General features: G+C 58.7%; 1 protein-coding gene across 8 annotated transcripts in view; it reads right to left on the bottom strand.

Moving 5' to 3' along the window:
* The window catches only part of CFAP46 (cilia and flagella associated protein 46), a 96,722-nt gene that overhangs the window by 11,263 nt on the left and 69,513 nt on the right, over nucleotides 1-15,946 (bottom strand). For 3 of the 8 annotated variants that reach the window (XM_025467717.3, XM_025467716.3, XM_025467723.3), the window contains exons 40-50: nucleotides 13,108-13,296; nucleotides 12,251-12,439; nucleotides 10,612-10,746; nucleotides 10,358-10,537; nucleotides 9,752-9,922; nucleotides 4,011-4,108; nucleotides 3,521-3,597; nucleotides 2,903-3,033; nucleotides 2,402-2,523; nucleotides 1,395-1,474; nucleotides 218-379 (exon numbers count right to left, since the gene is read on the bottom strand). In XM_025467717.3, the coding sequence (XP_025323502.3) occupies nucleotides 218-379; nucleotides 1,395-1,474; nucleotides 2,402-2,523; nucleotides 2,903-3,033; nucleotides 3,521-3,597; nucleotides 4,011-4,108; nucleotides 9,752-9,922; nucleotides 10,358-10,537; nucleotides 10,612-10,746; nucleotides 12,251-12,439; nucleotides 13,108-13,296 (1,534 nt within the window). Of the gene's footprint in view, nucleotides 1-217; nucleotides 380-1,394; nucleotides 1,475-2,401; nucleotides 2,524-2,633; nucleotides 3,034-3,520; nucleotides 3,598-4,010; nucleotides 4,109-9,751; nucleotides 9,923-10,357; nucleotides 10,571-10,611; nucleotides 10,747-12,250; nucleotides 12,440-13,107; nucleotides 13,297-15,946 lie in introns of those variants that run through there. The other 5 variants (XM_025467721.3, XM_025467718.3, XM_025467719.3 and 2 more) reach the window with 5 other exon arrangements.

A 15,946-nucleotide genomic window follows, 5' to 3' on the forward strand; every position in this document is an offset into this window, starting at 1 on the left:
GTCGTTGGTCACCACCCACCCACACCTTTCAAACAGGCTCGTGAGGCCGAGATCAGTGTTTAACCTCTCCTCCAGGGAGCCACGGCACCTCACACGCCATTGAGGCCCCCGAAGCAGGTGGCAGCCACTGATTAGAGCATGTGGCGGGAGCGCCTGGAGGTGACCCGGGTGGGCCCGCAGTGAAGGCAGTTGGGGCGCGGCCGAGGGTGCCCCTTACCTGTCTCCTCCTTCCGGAGGCGATTGCACAGCATCTGCAGGGAGAATTCTCGGGACACGGAGGACACCATCCCTGCCTCAAACACAGAGAGGCCCTCCAGGGGCAGCTCCAGAAGATGCCTGTCCACGATGAGGACGGTGTCGTCTGCAGCCTCGAGCTGAACTGTGGGCAGGGAGGCAGCAGCTACGAAGGCGGCGGGGGATGGGCTCCCCCGGACCTACGAAGCCCAGGATGGGCTGCACTCGCTGTGCGGAGATGCAGGCCCGCAGAGTTCCCGCCAGGTTCCCCAGGCCTCCGCGGTCCAGCCTCCACGTGGCCAGCTCCGGGGCAGCTCCAGGCCAGGACCCCTCTCACCACGGAGCCCCTCTCGAAGGATGAAGGTCTGCACACTTGTCACGTGGCAGCCCGCCCGGCGGCCGTGGAGCCCTCAAGGCCGGGGGACCTGCCTGGCCTGTTGGACGACCCGCTCCTTCCGCCAGGCCCAAAGCACGCAGAGGGCAAGGCCACAAGACACTTGGATTGAACGCGCCGTATGTTCAAAGCAAAACCAAATCGCTTAAAAGTGAGCAAAGACCTTAATCTGGGGAAGTTCTAGGGCAGAGCTGACCTCAGGCGGGCAGAGGCGGCCTCCGAACCACGGGGCGGGCCTGCTTCCCTCCATGCCCACAGCCTCCGGCCCTGGCCTCATCACCCTTCCCTCTGCTCATGGATTCTGCGGGGGCCACGGAAAGCCGACCCATAAAAATGCCTTTGAAGAGCGATTTATCAACCCGCAGTGCCGGGTGAGCGGTGGAGCCCCCGGGTGCGCCACAGCACCTCCCGTCTGGGCCGTGGCAGGTGGCGCAGGCAGGTCAGTGAGGCCGGCGGGTCTGTCCTGGCAGCGCAGAGGTGCCGAGGCCGCCCAGGCCCAAGCCGGGCCCTCTCCCCGGGGCGGCTGAGCCAGGCACACTTCATCCTGCGCTCATCGGCCGTGGGTCATCTGGGGTGCCCAGGAGGGTGACGGGCCACACGTCTCCGCTGCCCCAGCGCGCACATGGGCCACCAGCTCTCTGGGGAAGGGCAAGCGCGCTGGGTCCCCCTGTGCTGGCGGCCGGGCAGGCACAGACCCCTCTGGGGAGGCCTGGCCCCCACCCCGCCCAGCTGCCCCCCAGCAGAGCCCCGTCCAGCCCCCACTCACCCTGGGCCTGCGACACCTTCCTCTCCTTGTCTTTGCCCTTTGCCTTCCCAGAATCCGCGACAGCCGTGGGGACCTGCATCCTGGAAGCCAAAGCACGTCCTCGGGTTTTTAAAAACAAGTGAAAATCATGTGCACGAAGAATGGAAAGAACAGCTCTGGACGCCTCCACATCAGGGCGGTGAGTGCCACGAGGCACTTCCCACAGCTCAGGTTTGGGGCCGCCTCCCCGTACCAGGGCCCAGGGACGACTGGGCACAGCCAGGCACAGCCAGGACTCTGGATTATCTCTGACCCACTGCCAAGCCCTCTGCCTTCCTCTACTGAGAACAAATCACAGGGGCCGTGCCCCCCACTCCTCCCCTGTACCTGCACCAGGTGCTGCAAGGGCTGGGGGCACAGGGGACCTGAGTGGTGGGGACGAGCCCCCAGAAAGGATTTCCAGCAGAGCAGGGCTTCTCCCCTATGACAGACGCCCCGAGTCGGGCATTCTGGATGTGAAGGGCCCTTTGTGCACTTGCCGTTTGAATTCAGCACCGTCTGATTCGGCACAGACGGAAGCATCAGAGACTTGAACCTCCAGGTGGGAACAGTGTCCCCCACCCCACAGCCAGCCACCCGGCTCACCCTGGGATTCGGGGTCCCGCAGCGCTGGCCTGCAGGCTGAGCTCCCACCCCGTCGGCCCCAGGCGGGGCCCCATATTCCTGCCTACCCCCGGCATTTCGGGGCACTGCTGGGGATGGAGACACGGGGACCCTCCTGTCTGTCCCCGGGACAGCGCCGACTCTGGGCCCGAAACCCACCCCACGGGGTCTTGCAGATGTCGCTGGCCCCTCCCTGGCCCCGCCCACCCCAGTGGCCCCGCCCCACTCCCTGTGGCCCCGCCCACCCCTCCGTGCCCACCCCTCCGTGACCCCGCCCCGCCCCGCGGCCCCGCCCACCCCTCCGTGGCCCCGCCCCATGGCCCCGCCCACCCCTCCGTGGCCCCGCCCCCAGCCCCCGCAGGCACCTGGCCTCGGGGCCGCCGAGCACGGGGAACAGCGGCCTCAGGTACTCCTCCATGGACGCCAGGACGTCACTGAAGCTCTGCACAGAGTGTCCTTCCCTTTCAGGCTGCACGTTTTCCAGCTCCTGGCTCAACCCAGGCATCAGCCCGCGGTCAGAGCAGAGTGGAAGGACCCTGCAGGGCCCTCGAACCTGCCCTTCGGGAGAAAAGCCTGGGGGCCAGGGGCCCACCCACCCGCCCGCACACGGTGCTCCTGCCGGGGTTGCCTGCCCCCCACCCGAGAGGCCACCCTGGCACCCCCTGCCCTATCGGCTTCTCTGCTGGCATCAGGGAGGCATCGGCACCAGACTCACTCAGGGATGTCAACGATTGGCCACCCTGTGGGGCCCCCAGTCCAGGTGTCCAGCACTGCCTGGGGCCTGCATGGCTGAGGACACACTTGTCCCTCCCGACCCCACCTGCCTGGCGGTGGGAGCAGTCCGGAAGTTGGGCTCAGGGGCTCACCGGGCCTGAGCTCGGGAGCAGGTCCTCATTGTTCACCTCGGCCTGGGTCAGCTCCCGGAACCGCTGGGTGCTGGCCAACAGGCGGGAGAAGGTGGCTGGATTCACGGCCACCCGAGCCACCTTGCAGGAGCCTGTGGAGACCGACACCCCTGCTGTGCCCGCCCCATGGCCTCACAGACCCGCCCTTTGGGGCTGAGGACAGAGTGGGGCCGTGCGTGAACGCTGGGAGTGTGGGACAGCATGAGCAAGCCACCGGCACGGGGCTCCTCCACGTGAGAAGGTGCTGGCCACGGACACAGCTCGCCCGTGGGCGCTCACGATGGCCGTCAGAAGTGGGGACACGGATGGGAGCTTCCCGTGCGTGCTACAGCCTTCCTTCGTTTTAAATGAAATGCTAAGTGGAATCATGTGCCTGAGGCCTGAGGAGAGCAGGAAGGTGGTGTTTCCAGGAGGGGGAGTGGGGGCCCCGGGGGCTGCCAGGGGTCCGGAAGCACATGCCTCTGCCTCCTTCCCAGGCTCAATGACCCCACCCAGCAAGTGCGTGGAGGGTGGACCTGCCTGTAGCAGCCCCACGGGGTGCGTGCCCCAGGCTCAGGATAAGCACCTCGCAGGACTCACCCCCCACTTGGAGCACCTTCCCTTTGGCCGCCGGGATGGACTTGGGTCTCTCATAAGCAGCACAGTACAGATGGGCCCTGTTGGCAGGACAAAGGGCAGGGTCAAAGCCCGGCTCGTGGGGTCCTAGAGGAGCCCCCGAGATGCATGATTCGGGGAACCAGATACACCCGGCAGGAGTCCCCTCCCCATAAATGGCTTGGCCAAGTCAAGACGCAGCGTTGAAATGGGCCCATCTGGGAGTCATCAGCGGCGAGCTCCCGAGCCAGGCCAGCGCATCCGGGCCACGGTAAAGGTGGCCTTCAGCAGAGGCACAGGCCCCCGCCGTACAGCCTGGCCCCAGCCCATCTCAGTGGGAGCCCCTGCCAGCCCCTGTCTGTCCAGCCTTCGGTCCACGCACAACATGCCCCCCATAGAGGCTGCGTCCCCGCTACCCTGCTACACTCTTAACAGGGCGGTGAACGGCCCCAGAGCAGGAGCAGGAGGGCTTTACCTGTCCCGGGAGTGGTGCAGGATGAGGATCCGAAGGTTAGGCGGGATTTCATTCAGGAGGTTAAAATGCTGCTCGGTGACCGAGAGATTTTGCCAAGCCTGCGTGGGACAGGCAGGAATCAACCGACCGGGCACGATGCAGGCCCAGCCCCTGAGAAGTCCGGGAGGCTCTGAGGGCGTGGGCTGGGGGGCCGTCTACACCGCAGGGCTGGGGCCAGGCCCCCCAGGACTCGTGGAGGCCACAAGGAGGCAGAGGGCGCATGCGGAGTCCACCCGGACCCACGGAGCTGCCCCTCGGGCGACACAAACCTGACCTGCCTGAGAACCCAACAGGTAAGAGACAGAGCGTCCTCCAGCCACCCAGCCTGGTCCATCCTCTGCCTGGTCCCCTGGAGGATGGCATCCTCCATCCTCTGCCTGGTCCCCTGAACGCCACGGGTGTGGACACACTCACGCCCCCGCCCTCCCCTGTGCTGCGCGTGGCCCGCACCCCACCGGGGGGTGCTCCGCGGCCCTCAGCACAGACCCCCAGTCGCTGAGGAACCAGTTTCACATTTGCAAGCACCCACCGGGGCTGCACTGGCGTCATGTGTGCGGGTGGAGCAGACACACGGAAAGCGGAAAATCCTCAGTGGGCCGCACCGCCTGCCACGGGGAGCCGCAGGCCCGGAGCCCCCCCGCCCCCAGGGCACCGGGCAGGCTTCCCGGAGAGTCCTGCGCCTGAGTGCCCCAGCCTGTGCCCCGCGGGCAGGCCCCACCTTGGCTACCCTGCCCGGGAAGCTGCTGGAGGCGCGCGAGCAGCTCTGCGGGCGCAGGCCCGGGGCGCAGGTGGGAGGCCCGCCCCGCCCTCGTGCCCTCACTCTGCCCGCGGCACCTGCTCGGGTCCCGCCGCTCTGGCGCGGGGCTACTGGCAGCTGAACGCAGCTTTAAGTTTTGCATTTCCCTGGTAACCGCTGAAGGTGAGGGCCATTAAAAACGTTTATGGACCATCTGGGTATCTTCTGTAAAATTCCAGTCTTGTAGTTGTTTTTCTCTGTGGGAGCGCCTGTCTTTTTCTTGTGGAAGGGAGCTCGTCCCTCGTATACACAGAATGTGGGCTCTGAGGCTCTCCTCTGGGGCTTGCTTTTTGTTTAAAGTTATTTTTTTTAAGATTTTATTTATTTATTCATGAGAGACATAGAGAGAGAGAGGCAGAGACACAGGTGGAGGGAGAAGCAGGCTCCATGCAGGGAGCCCGACGTGGGACTCGATCCCGGGTCTCCAGGGTCACACCCTGGGCTGAAGGCAGACGCTCAACCGCTGAGCCACCCGGGCAGCCCTGTTTAAAGTTATTTTAATTTCAAAATAGTTAACACTGCATTATATCCGTTTGGGGTGCACAGTGTCGTGATTCAATACGTGCACGCATCACCCCAGCTCAAGTGCACACCTTCACCCCCCCGCCTCCCCTCTGCTGACCGTCAGCGGCTTCTCTAGGGCTAACAGTCTATTTCTCGGTTTCTCTCTCTCTTTTTCCCTTTGCTCATTTTGCTTCTTAAATTCCACATATGAGTGAAACCGTATGGTGTTTGCCCTTCTCTGACTGACTTCACTTAGCATAATAGTCTCTGGCTGTATCCACATCATCGCAAATGGCAAGATCTCATTCTTCTTGATGAGTAATATCCCATTGTGTACACGGACCACATCTTCTTTGTCCATTCCTCACTTGATGGACACTTGGGCAGCTTCCAGACCTTGGCTATTGTGTAGTAACGCGGCCACAAACATCGGGGGGCCTGTATCCCTCTGAATCGGTGTGTTTGTATTTCTTGGGTAAATACCCAGGACTGCGTTTGCTGGGTCCTAGGGCAGCTCTATTTTTAACTTTATGAGGAGCCTCCACGCTGTCTTCCAGAGTGGCTGCGCCAGCTTGTGTGCCCGCCGCCAGCAGCTCACCAGGGCTCCCCTTTCTCCACACCCGAGGTCACGAGGGGGCCGTCTCGTTTTCCCCTAACGCTGTTACGGTTTCCCCCTTCGTGTGTAAGGTCTGCGATGTGGAGGGAGGCCCGGCGGACCCTGCACCACCCTGCCCCGCGGCCCTCAGTGCCACCCTTCACGCAGCGGGCGCTGTGTGGATGCAGCTGGTTCGAGATTTCTTCCGTGCTGTTGGCCCCCTTCTGTGGGTGGTATATTCTCTGTGTGTCAGCAGCACGCTGCCTTACCTTCTGTTGCTTTAAATGGGTCCTCAGGTTCCGGATAGCAAGTTGGCATTTCTGCACAAATTTTAGACTCCGATTGCCAATTGGTGAAAACAAACAAATAAATAAATGCGTGCCGGGAGGCTGATTTGGCTTCTGCTGCACCTGTGGGTTGACGGCCCACGGGAGGGCTTCCTGTGACTCCCAAGGCCACCGGGGAGGTCAGGGCAGCGAGGCCCAGATGGCCAGACTCCACCACAGTGTGGCTGCGTCCAGTACTCCTTTCTTAGTTTTTTTGGAGTCTGAATGATCTCCATGATGTCTTTGTATGACTGATGGTGGAATTTGGGGTTTTCTTTCTTTCTTTCTTTCTTTCTTTCTTTCTTTCTTTCTTTCTTTCTTTCTTTCTTCTTCTTTCTTTCTTTCTTTTTTTTTTCCTTTTTGGGCCTTCCTAAATGCTCATCAACTTTATTAGTCCCCTTGGAACCCTTTACCACTGTCGGTTTCTTCTTCCATATTTTGTCTCCTTTCCTTTGATTCTGTTGTATTTATTTGTTACCTTCTATTTTTCTTAGAGGTGTTTTTATTCTAGCTTCTAGAGGCCAAAACCTCGATTACAGTTTTTAAGGTTTCCTCCTTGTGTTCAGGGCTGTATTTTTCCTCTAAGGCCTGCTGTAGACAAGTCTCGTCGGTTTTGACACGTGGTATTTTCATTCCGTAAGTCACTTTAAAATATTTTCTAAATATCATCCCGATTTCTCCTTTAACTAATTGCTGATGATAAGGGTACTGTTTAATTTCAAATTAATTATAGCTCTCAGTTATGGGCCTTCTTCTAATTTAATTGCCTTGTGGTTAGGACACAGAGGGAATCAGACTCTACTCCTCTGGGAGTCTTCGGGTCCCGGTCGGGAACGGCGGCGGCGGGTCTGCACACGACGGGCTTTCCCCCACGGCCCCGCGTGCCGACTGGGTCTCTGGACGCCGGCCTGTCCGGGGCCCCTTTTATCCCTGTGACTCCTGTTTCGTGCCTATGAGGCTACATCACTGAACATACAGAGTTCGGGTGGGGATCCCTGTGACCGACCCGCGGGGCCCCTGGCTTTCATCTGACGAGTAGCTCCATGACTTGGATACTATTTCTCATCTTTTCCACCCAACATTTCTGTGACCTTGTATGTGCAGCAGGTCTCTTTTAAACAGCACATGATTAGATTTTGTTTTTCTTTTCAGCCAGTCCGACAATCTTAGTCTGTGACTTGTACGATTTGGCCGATTTACATTTATTTTACTTACATAGATATTTGGGTTTTTATCTCTTATTACCCTGCTTTTTTTTTTTCCTACTGGGACCATAATGTTTTTATATTTCTCTCCCCTCACTCTTTTTGCCTATCTTTGGGATAATAAAATACTATTACTTTTCCCCCCCTTTTTATTAACTTAGTTACACGTTGTTTTACTGGTTACCCTAGGGACTTTGGCCTACTGTGATCTCACAGAAATGTAGCTTTACCCTTCCCTAGCAGGGACAGAGCCTGCACGCTGTACGCTCTGACCCTTCCTGCTTTTTGTATCACCGTCTTTCACTTTACTTCTACAAAATAAGTTAAACTCCACAGGATGTTAAAATTACTATTTTGTACGTTCAAAGTTTATTTCCTTGTACCTAAGCGTTTGCCCTGTAGTATTCTCGGTTCTCTCCTACCTTCCGGTGTTTCTGTCTTGCCCCTCCTCCTAGTGTCGGGTGCTGCGGCCACCTGGTGGCACCTTCGCCCGGGCTCTGCGCCGCCACAGTGGGCAGCGGTCTCCCCTGGCTGCTCGCAGGTGCCCTCGGAGCGCCCATCCTGGGCGGCGGCAGCTGGGCGCACGTGCCCGTGGCTCTTGTGTTCCTCCCGCGTGCAGGAGCTGGCGTTCCTGAGCCTGTGACTCGTGAGTTTGGGGACACGGTAAGCCACTGTCAGGTCACTGCTGCCTCAGCCCCGGGCCACGTTCCCCTGGCCTCTGGACACGGGCCCAGTGTGCACGGCCTTCGGAGGGTCTCTCCCGGGGCGTTTGCCTCTGCTCCGCCTCTCCCACACCCTCCCTTCGCAGCCGGGCGCCTCCTGCCAACCCTTGCTCCCTGCGCCGTGTCGTGCCCCCCGGGGAGACCTCACGTGGCATCTCCCGGAACCGGTGTCCTGGAGGCCACCTCCTCCCAGGACGGCCCTTACTTCCCAGGTGCTGTGAGAACCACGAGGGAGTTCACCGCTGTCCACAGCTGCAGGCAAGCTCCCCAGGGCCCGGGCGCCGCTGCAGTCCCCAGGCAGGTCACCACAGGCGGCCGCATGCCCCAGCAGGCGGCACTGACGCGGGCAGGCTGCTGCCGACAGCTTCCCGTCCCGGGAGCTGTCACAGGGCTTGCGAGGACAGCGGCTCCTGCTGTGGCTGCCGCGGCGGCCTGGCTGTGGTCCGCAGCCGCACCCCCACCTGCAGCCGACCCAAGCCTGCGACTGCTCTGTGCCCCTGACCAGGCCAATGCAGGGCTCCACAAGGACCCTTGGAACAGCAGCAGGAGGAGACGTCACAGCACCCATGATGGAGTTGGCCGCCCGGCACTCATCCCGACCCCCCTTCCGCCCCGACCCCGTCCCGCCCAACCTCGTCCCGATCCCGTCCTGCCCCAGACAGAGCCCCTGCCCTCCCCGCAACCGGCCCCGTCCTCAGCACTGCACGTGCATTGATGTGTCTGGTCCCTCAACTGTCCTCTGAGGTGAGCGGTAGGTTACCCCCACCCCGGCCTCAGTGGACACACATGGATGTGTCCTCCAAGGGCGGTGCCTGGCTGTGCTGCTTCTCCTGGGGGACTGGCCTGCTGGTCCCTGTGCCTCTGACGGCCGTGCTGCTCTTCAGGAGGAGAGCAGACTTTCCAGCAGTGGGGTTAAGGTGCTGGCTCTCAGCCGGGGTGATTCTGGGGACCTTGTGGCTGCCGCAGCTAGGGAGGGGCTGCCAGCACCTGCTGCGAGGAGGCCATGGATGGGGCTCAACGTCCCACGGCGCACTGGACGCCCCTCCACAAACGACGGTGCGGCCCCAAGCATCAGAGGGAGAAGGGAAGCCTCGGCTGAAGGGCCGAGGTCAGACCCACACAAGTGGGCACGGAAACAACAGGGGAGGCAGACGAATGGCATCGAGTGCCCCTAGCCCGTCATCCCGATTTGTTGCAGTTCATCAAGTTCCATTTCTTTAACCCCCCAATTCACACCTGCTCATCCAAGCAAAAGAGGATGTGCTGGTATCTGCAGTGGTCTCCTGCGGCTGAAACAAGTGCGCCCCCCAGGACACCCTCAGGGGCCCTGTCCCCTCCCGCAGTCTGCTGCAGGCCCGGGCCCCACCCGCCACCAACCAGGTGAGCTGCTAGCCCACAAGGCCCTCGGGGAAGCGGAGGCCAGGAGGGTGAGAGGCACCCCCAGAACCACACAGCTGGCAAGAGGCCGAGCTGGAGCATGCTGCCATCAGCTGGCGGCAGCGGGGTGGCACTGCAGAGCTGCATGGCCAGGGCAGGCTGCGCGGGCTTGCTCACCTTGGAAATGACAGCCAGCCTCTGCTTCACACTCGCAAACAAGCTGGTGGACATCCTCCCCTTCTGCTTCAGCTGGTGCTGGAGCTGCATCAGGGCCGCCAGCTGCGAGCTGCTGGTGTTGGCTGTGGCCGTGAACAGGACATCCCGCATCATCTCTGAAGCCGAGCAGCTCTGAACAGACACAGGAGGGCGCCACGGGGCTGAGCTCAGCCCTGGGCCTGGGCGGGGTGGGGGATGCCCATGCGGGAGGGTGGCAGGGGCTGCTACTTGGGATGCTGTGCTTCTCCTGGCCACCGGCAGTCCCCAGGCCCTTCACCACTGTGCCCCCGGCACCTGCCCACTTCTGGGCTCTAGAGCATGAGGCCTGGTGAACCAACGGGAAGTGAGTAATAGGGGCGGGGGCTCAGAGGGATGGGACAGCCTTCCCTACTTCTTCCAGGGCGGAAGCTCCCTCCCCAGCTGAGCACCACTTTCTCAAGGCAGAGACCTGCCCTATAGCCTGGCTGGCCAGCCCACCAGCAGGAGGAGTGCCGGGTGCTCAGGGAACTCCCCTTCCCAGGTAGGCCCAGCTGGGCCTCGAGGCAGGGGCACAGAGCAGAGCCATACCTGAGAGAGCGCCAGGAACTGGCAGGTGGTGGCGGGGTCCAGGGTGCCGGTGCACTCCACCATTTCCAGGCTGGCGGCCGCGGCAACGTCCAGGAGGCAGCTGCCCAGGGCGACCTGCATGCACTGCAGCAGCACCTCGGAGGCCTGGGCCAGGTAGCGCTGGGCCAGCACCAGTCTCCTCTGCAGGGGCCAAGGCTCAGGCTCAGGTGGGCTCTGTGGGCAGGGCATCGCGGGGCAGGTGAGCGCGGCCGTACCTGCAGGTCCGAGCCCTTCCTGGTGTGCTCCTCGGGGCTGGCCCTCATGGCCCGCGGGTCCCGGCAGTGATCCTCGCCCACCCCGTCCTCTGTGATGGTTTCCAGACGCCTAAGGCTGCTCAGCTCAGTGCCCGCCTATGGAGAAGAAGCCTCTTATCAGCCGGCATCTGCCACACGGCCACGCCCGGGGGTGCTGGTCGCCCTTGGGGCATCCCTGTGGACCCCTCAGTGCGGCGTGCTACGGGCAGTGGTCAGGCCTGTCGCCGATGGGGCTGACCCGCAGGGGCCTGGCCCAGGAGCGCTGGCGGCTGGCGGGTGAGCCTGTGTGGGGAAGCAGCTCTGGAGAAGCAGAGCAGTGCAGTTCTGTGCTTGCTCAGCAGTCCTTCAGGCACTGGCACCAGCCAGCATTGTGCCACCAGGAGGAGTCAGGTGCCCACCGCCCCCGGGTGCCAGGGACGAATGTTCAGACAAGCCCTCATGGGGACCTGGGCCTCCCTGACTGCAGGACAAGCCACCCTGAGGAGGACCTAGGGGTGCCGGGGGATCTCCAGGGGGTGTGTGGCAGCAGGTAAGAACTCGGGGTAAGGGGGAGCCCCGGGGTCTGTGGGGTCATGACAGGGAGCAGCAGGCAAAGCCCGGCTGGGGAACGGGGCTGATGGACGTGCTTCTTGAAAGCCACCTGCACCCAGTCACAAAGGATGTAGCACGTGTTTCCCAGGTGGCGCCTCTGCGAGGGAGCATCCTTGGTGCGGCTCCATAAACAAGGACCCAACCCCAAGGGGAGGCGCTGCCCAGGCCACATCTCTGGTCCACGCCCACCTGACTCAGAGCCACGGGCAGGTGCTCAACAAACAGACTGAGCGAGAGGCCAAAACTCCACCATTTCCCCCAAATGTGAGTCCAGCCCTGGGTCCTGGGATCCAGTTAATCCAGCAGGATGGCCAATCACACAGGGGTACAGAGCCCAGCCGCTTGGGCTGGGGGTCTTCCTAAAGGCCTGACTTTGCCTTTGGGCGGGTGCCTTCCAGTGGCAGAAGCGGCACCTGCAGAGGCATCTCGGATGGCGGCCTGGAGCTCCTACAGCCCTCGGTGGTGGTGGCTGTCACCCACGCTCCTTAGGAGGGGTGGGGTGCTCCCTGGGGGGTGCTCCCTGGGAGCACCAGTCCTCCTGGGCAGCCTTGCAGGGGGCTCTGCAGAAGGGAGCAAGCCTGAGTGTGTGACACGGCCAGTGCCTGGGCTTCACCAGACAGTGCGGGTGGAGGAGGAGCGTTAAGAGGGCTCGGGGTTCCCTGCTGCACGTGAGGAGGGGGGCTCAGCACTCAGCACTCAGGCGGACCCCAGGCTCCCTGGAGGAGAGCAGCCGAGGTGCAGGGGGGACGCCAGGAGCCACGACGTGCTGGACACATCTGGGCTGGGACATCCTGCCCTTGCTCACTCCCCTCTCTCCAGGGCCCGTCCCCAGAAGTCTGTGTCTCTCCCACCCACTGGTCCCACCGGACAGACAACTTCCAGCCTTTTCTCCCTTTCTCGGGTCACAGCACCCTTCTTAAGCAGGGACAATTCGAGGCCTATTTCATGTCCCAGCTCTTACGAGATTAGTGGGAGGGCTCGTGGGTGAGCTAGAAGCAGGGGCACATACCAAGGGGCCCTCCTCCCAGTAGTGGGCGGGGCGCATGGGGTCTGCCTGCGTGGCCAGCAGGCGGAGGGCCTTCCCGGCCAGGCCCAGGACCTGAGCGCGGATCTCCACGCAGCCGCTGCACAGGGAGTGCAGACTCCCCAGCTGCGCCAGCACCACGTGCGCCAGGGTCCGCTTCAGCGTGAACCATTCCTGCAAACACAAACCGCCTAGTCACCTTCACCTCGCCTTGGGAAGTACAGAGGCCCACCCTCTGTCCCCTCTGGACCTCCCCCCACCCATCCAGTCCCTGAGATCCCCGGTCTAACACCCCGGGGTGGCAACATCCAAGCACTCTGACCTTTGGCACCTTTGGCATTGGGGGAGGTCACAACAGTCTGCTTAGATAATCTTATTCGGGGCTCGTGGGAAATACATTAGCTTGTATCGAGTTCGATTTTGGGGCTATCTTTGATGTATTTATAGTTACATCAAGGTAATTTGATTCGTGGCACATGGAATCCAAGAAGATGTCTGAAATAGCAGGATGTTTCCTTCCAATATTTTGCAAATTCAATTTTTTAAAAAACAAAATGAATTCACCTTTGTAGAGCTCTTTAACATGCTGACATAATTAAGTCAAAGCAAATGCATACCCTGGGTAAGAGAGTGCAATGCACCGAGGAACGTCCCCCAGGAGAGCCCCCCCTCCGCAGCCGTCAGACTGAGGAAAGGCCCCCAGGGCCCTGGGAGCCGCTGGGGCGAGCACACACTGGCGGCCCAGGAGCTGGGCGCCGCGCATCCTCCTGGCCACTCCTGCGTCCCAGCACGGTGCCCCGCGGACCGGAGCAACGGGCCCACGTCGTCTTGGGGACGGTTACCAGGCCTACGGAGGTGTAGTCCCTCGTGCTCTGCAGGTAGTCGGCCAGCAGCTTGTCCACAGAGCTCTGCTCCAGCTGCCGAGCCAGGGCCTCGGCCCACATGAGCTGCAGCATGTCCAGCGACACTTCTGCGAGGTGCAGCCGCAGGTGTGCCAGCTTCCTCATCAGAGGCGTGTTAATGTTCTGCAACTGGGCGTGCCAGACACACACGGTCAGAGCGCCACGATGAGCACAACGCCTGTGTCCCGCACCCCCAAGCCCTCACGGCCCTTTCTAACCAGCCCCTCCCTCCCGAGCAGCCCGGGGCCACACTCCTGCACCACGAGCTGGTTTGCAGTTTCCAGGGTTTTGTACCAGGGGGTCACACGGCACGTGCACACTCTGGCCTCTGCCACTCGCATAATTAATTACTCCAGACCCATCCGTGGTGCTGCCTGTGCTCACACCCTTCCACTGACCAGGAGTACCTGTCGTACAGGTGGGCCCCAGTGCACTTATCCACTCAACGCTGGGGGCTACTGCAAACACAACGGCCATGAACACGCATGCACGAGCTTCCGTGTGGCCGTGCAAATTCCCAGGAGTGGGGAGCTGGCTCCTCCAGTGGCCTGTGTTTAACTGCCAAGCTGTGGTCCGTGCTACACCTCGCACGACGACAAAGAGAGCTCGGTCCCCCCCACGTCCTTGCTAACGTTTGCTTGCTTGCTTGGTCTTTTCAATTGTAGCCACTTGAATAGATGTCTGGTGGTTTCCCTGACTCATCCCTTCGTGTAATTATTTACCATCCACCTATTTTCTTAGAGAAATGTCTGCTCAACTGTTTGCCTACTTTTTATGTTTTTTTTTTAATTTTAAGAGTGTTCTATATTCTGAATACAAGACCTTGTCAGTTACATGGTTTGCAAATATGTTCCCCCCCGCAGCGTGCGCCTTGTCTTTTCATCCCCTGAATAGTGTCTTTTGAAGAGCAGACTCCAGTTTATCCATTTATTATTCTCTCGTGGATCGTGTTTTTGTTGTCGTATGTAAGGAGTCTTCACTGAATCCAAGGTCCCAAAGGTGTTTTCCTCTAGAAATACAGTTTCAGCTCTTACCTTCAGGTCTATGATCCACTTGGGGTCAATCTTCCGTCTGGTGTGAGGGATGAACTGCAGTCTGTGGTTTGGGTGTGGATGTCAGTTGCTCCAGCATCAGTTTTGAAGAGTAGCCTTTCTTCACTGAATTACCTTTGCTCTTTGGTAGAAAAGCAATCTTCTGCCGGTCTGTGTGTCTATTTCTGGATTCTCTGTTACGTTCCAAGATCTGCTCAGCTTATTTTTACACTAAAACCACAGTTTTGATTCCTGTCATTTTATAATAAGTCTTTTAAAAAATCAGATAGTGTTTGATCTCCAACTCAGTTTTTCTTTTTTTTTTTTAAATTTATTTTATTTTTTTAGCTTTTCTTTTTTTTTTTTTTAAAGATTTTATTTATTTATTCATGATAGTCACACACAGAGAGAGAGGCAGAGACACAGGCAGAGGGAAAAGCAGGCTCCATGCAGGGAGCCCGACGTGGGATTCGATCCCGGGTCTCCAGGATCACGCCCTGGGCCAAAGGCAGGCGCCAAACCGCTGCACCACCCAGGGATCCCAGCTTTTCTTTTTTAAAGTTGGGTTTGCTATGTTACATCTTTTGCAATTCCAAATGAATTCTAAAATATTTTTTTTTTCAATTTCTATTAAAAAGCCTGTAGCTTCTTGGTCAGGATTGCAGAAAATGTATTGAGATCTTAGTAATATCAAGTCTTCTGGTCCGCGAACATGGTATATCTCTCCATCTATTTAGGTTTTCTTCAATTTCTCTCAATGATGTTTTCTTGTTCTCAGGGGTAAGCTTTCACTTTTTTTGACAAATTTCATTTTTATGCTGTCAAATGCTATTGTTTTTGAATTTTTAATACTTGATCAATTGTTGCAAGTATACAGAAATAAAAAATTAATACTTGCCTATTGTTCTCATGTCCTGAAGCCTTACTGTAATCACTTGTTAGTCTTAGTACATTTATTACCATTTTTGTAGGTTGCAGGAGATTCTTTTTTTTTTTTTTTTTTAAGAGAGAGAGAGCGCTCAAGCATGCAAGCAGGCAGGGGAGGGGCAATGGAAGAGGTAGAGAGAACCTTGAGTAGCCTCCTCATCCAGTGTGGAGCCCGGCATGGGACTCAATCTCAGCACCCTGAGATCATGACCTGAGCTGAAATCAAGAGTTAGACACTTAACCAAGGTGCCATCCAGGTGCCCCTGCATGACATTTTCTATACAGATGATCATGTCATCTGTAAACAAAGATAATTTTACTTCCTTTTATTTTTTTTTTATTTTTTTTTTTAATTTTACTTCCTTTTAATTTCTTTCTCTTACCTATTGAGCTGGCTACAACTCAAGTATAATTCTGAATGAAGGTGGGGAGAAGGCACGCTGCCACCTTAGTGCTTTGCTTTCATGACTAAGTGTGACATGAGCCCTAGTGTTTTCACAGATGCCCTGTATCAGCTTGAGGAACATCCCTTCTATTAATAGTTTGCTAAGAGTCTTTTTTTTCCATCAGGGATGAGTGTTGGGTTTTGTCAACTGAGGTTATGGTATGGGTTTTTTAATTTTTTAAAAAATACAGTGAACCATGGGATCCCTGGGTGGCTCAGTGGTTTGGCACCTGCCTTTGGCCCAGGGCACGATCCTGGAGTCCCGGGATTGAGTCCCATGTTGGGCTCCTGGCATGGAGCCTGCTTGTCCCTCTGCCTGTCTCTCTCTCTCTCTCTCTCTCTCTCTATCATGAATAAATAAATAAAATCTTTAAAA

The sequence above is a fragment of the Canis lupus genome, chromosome 28 (assembly GCF_003254725.2).
Source record: "Canis lupus dingo isolate Sandy chromosome 28, ASM325472v2, whole genome shotgun sequence".
NCBI lineage: Eukaryota > Metazoa > Chordata > Mammalia > Carnivora > Canidae > Canis > Canis lupus.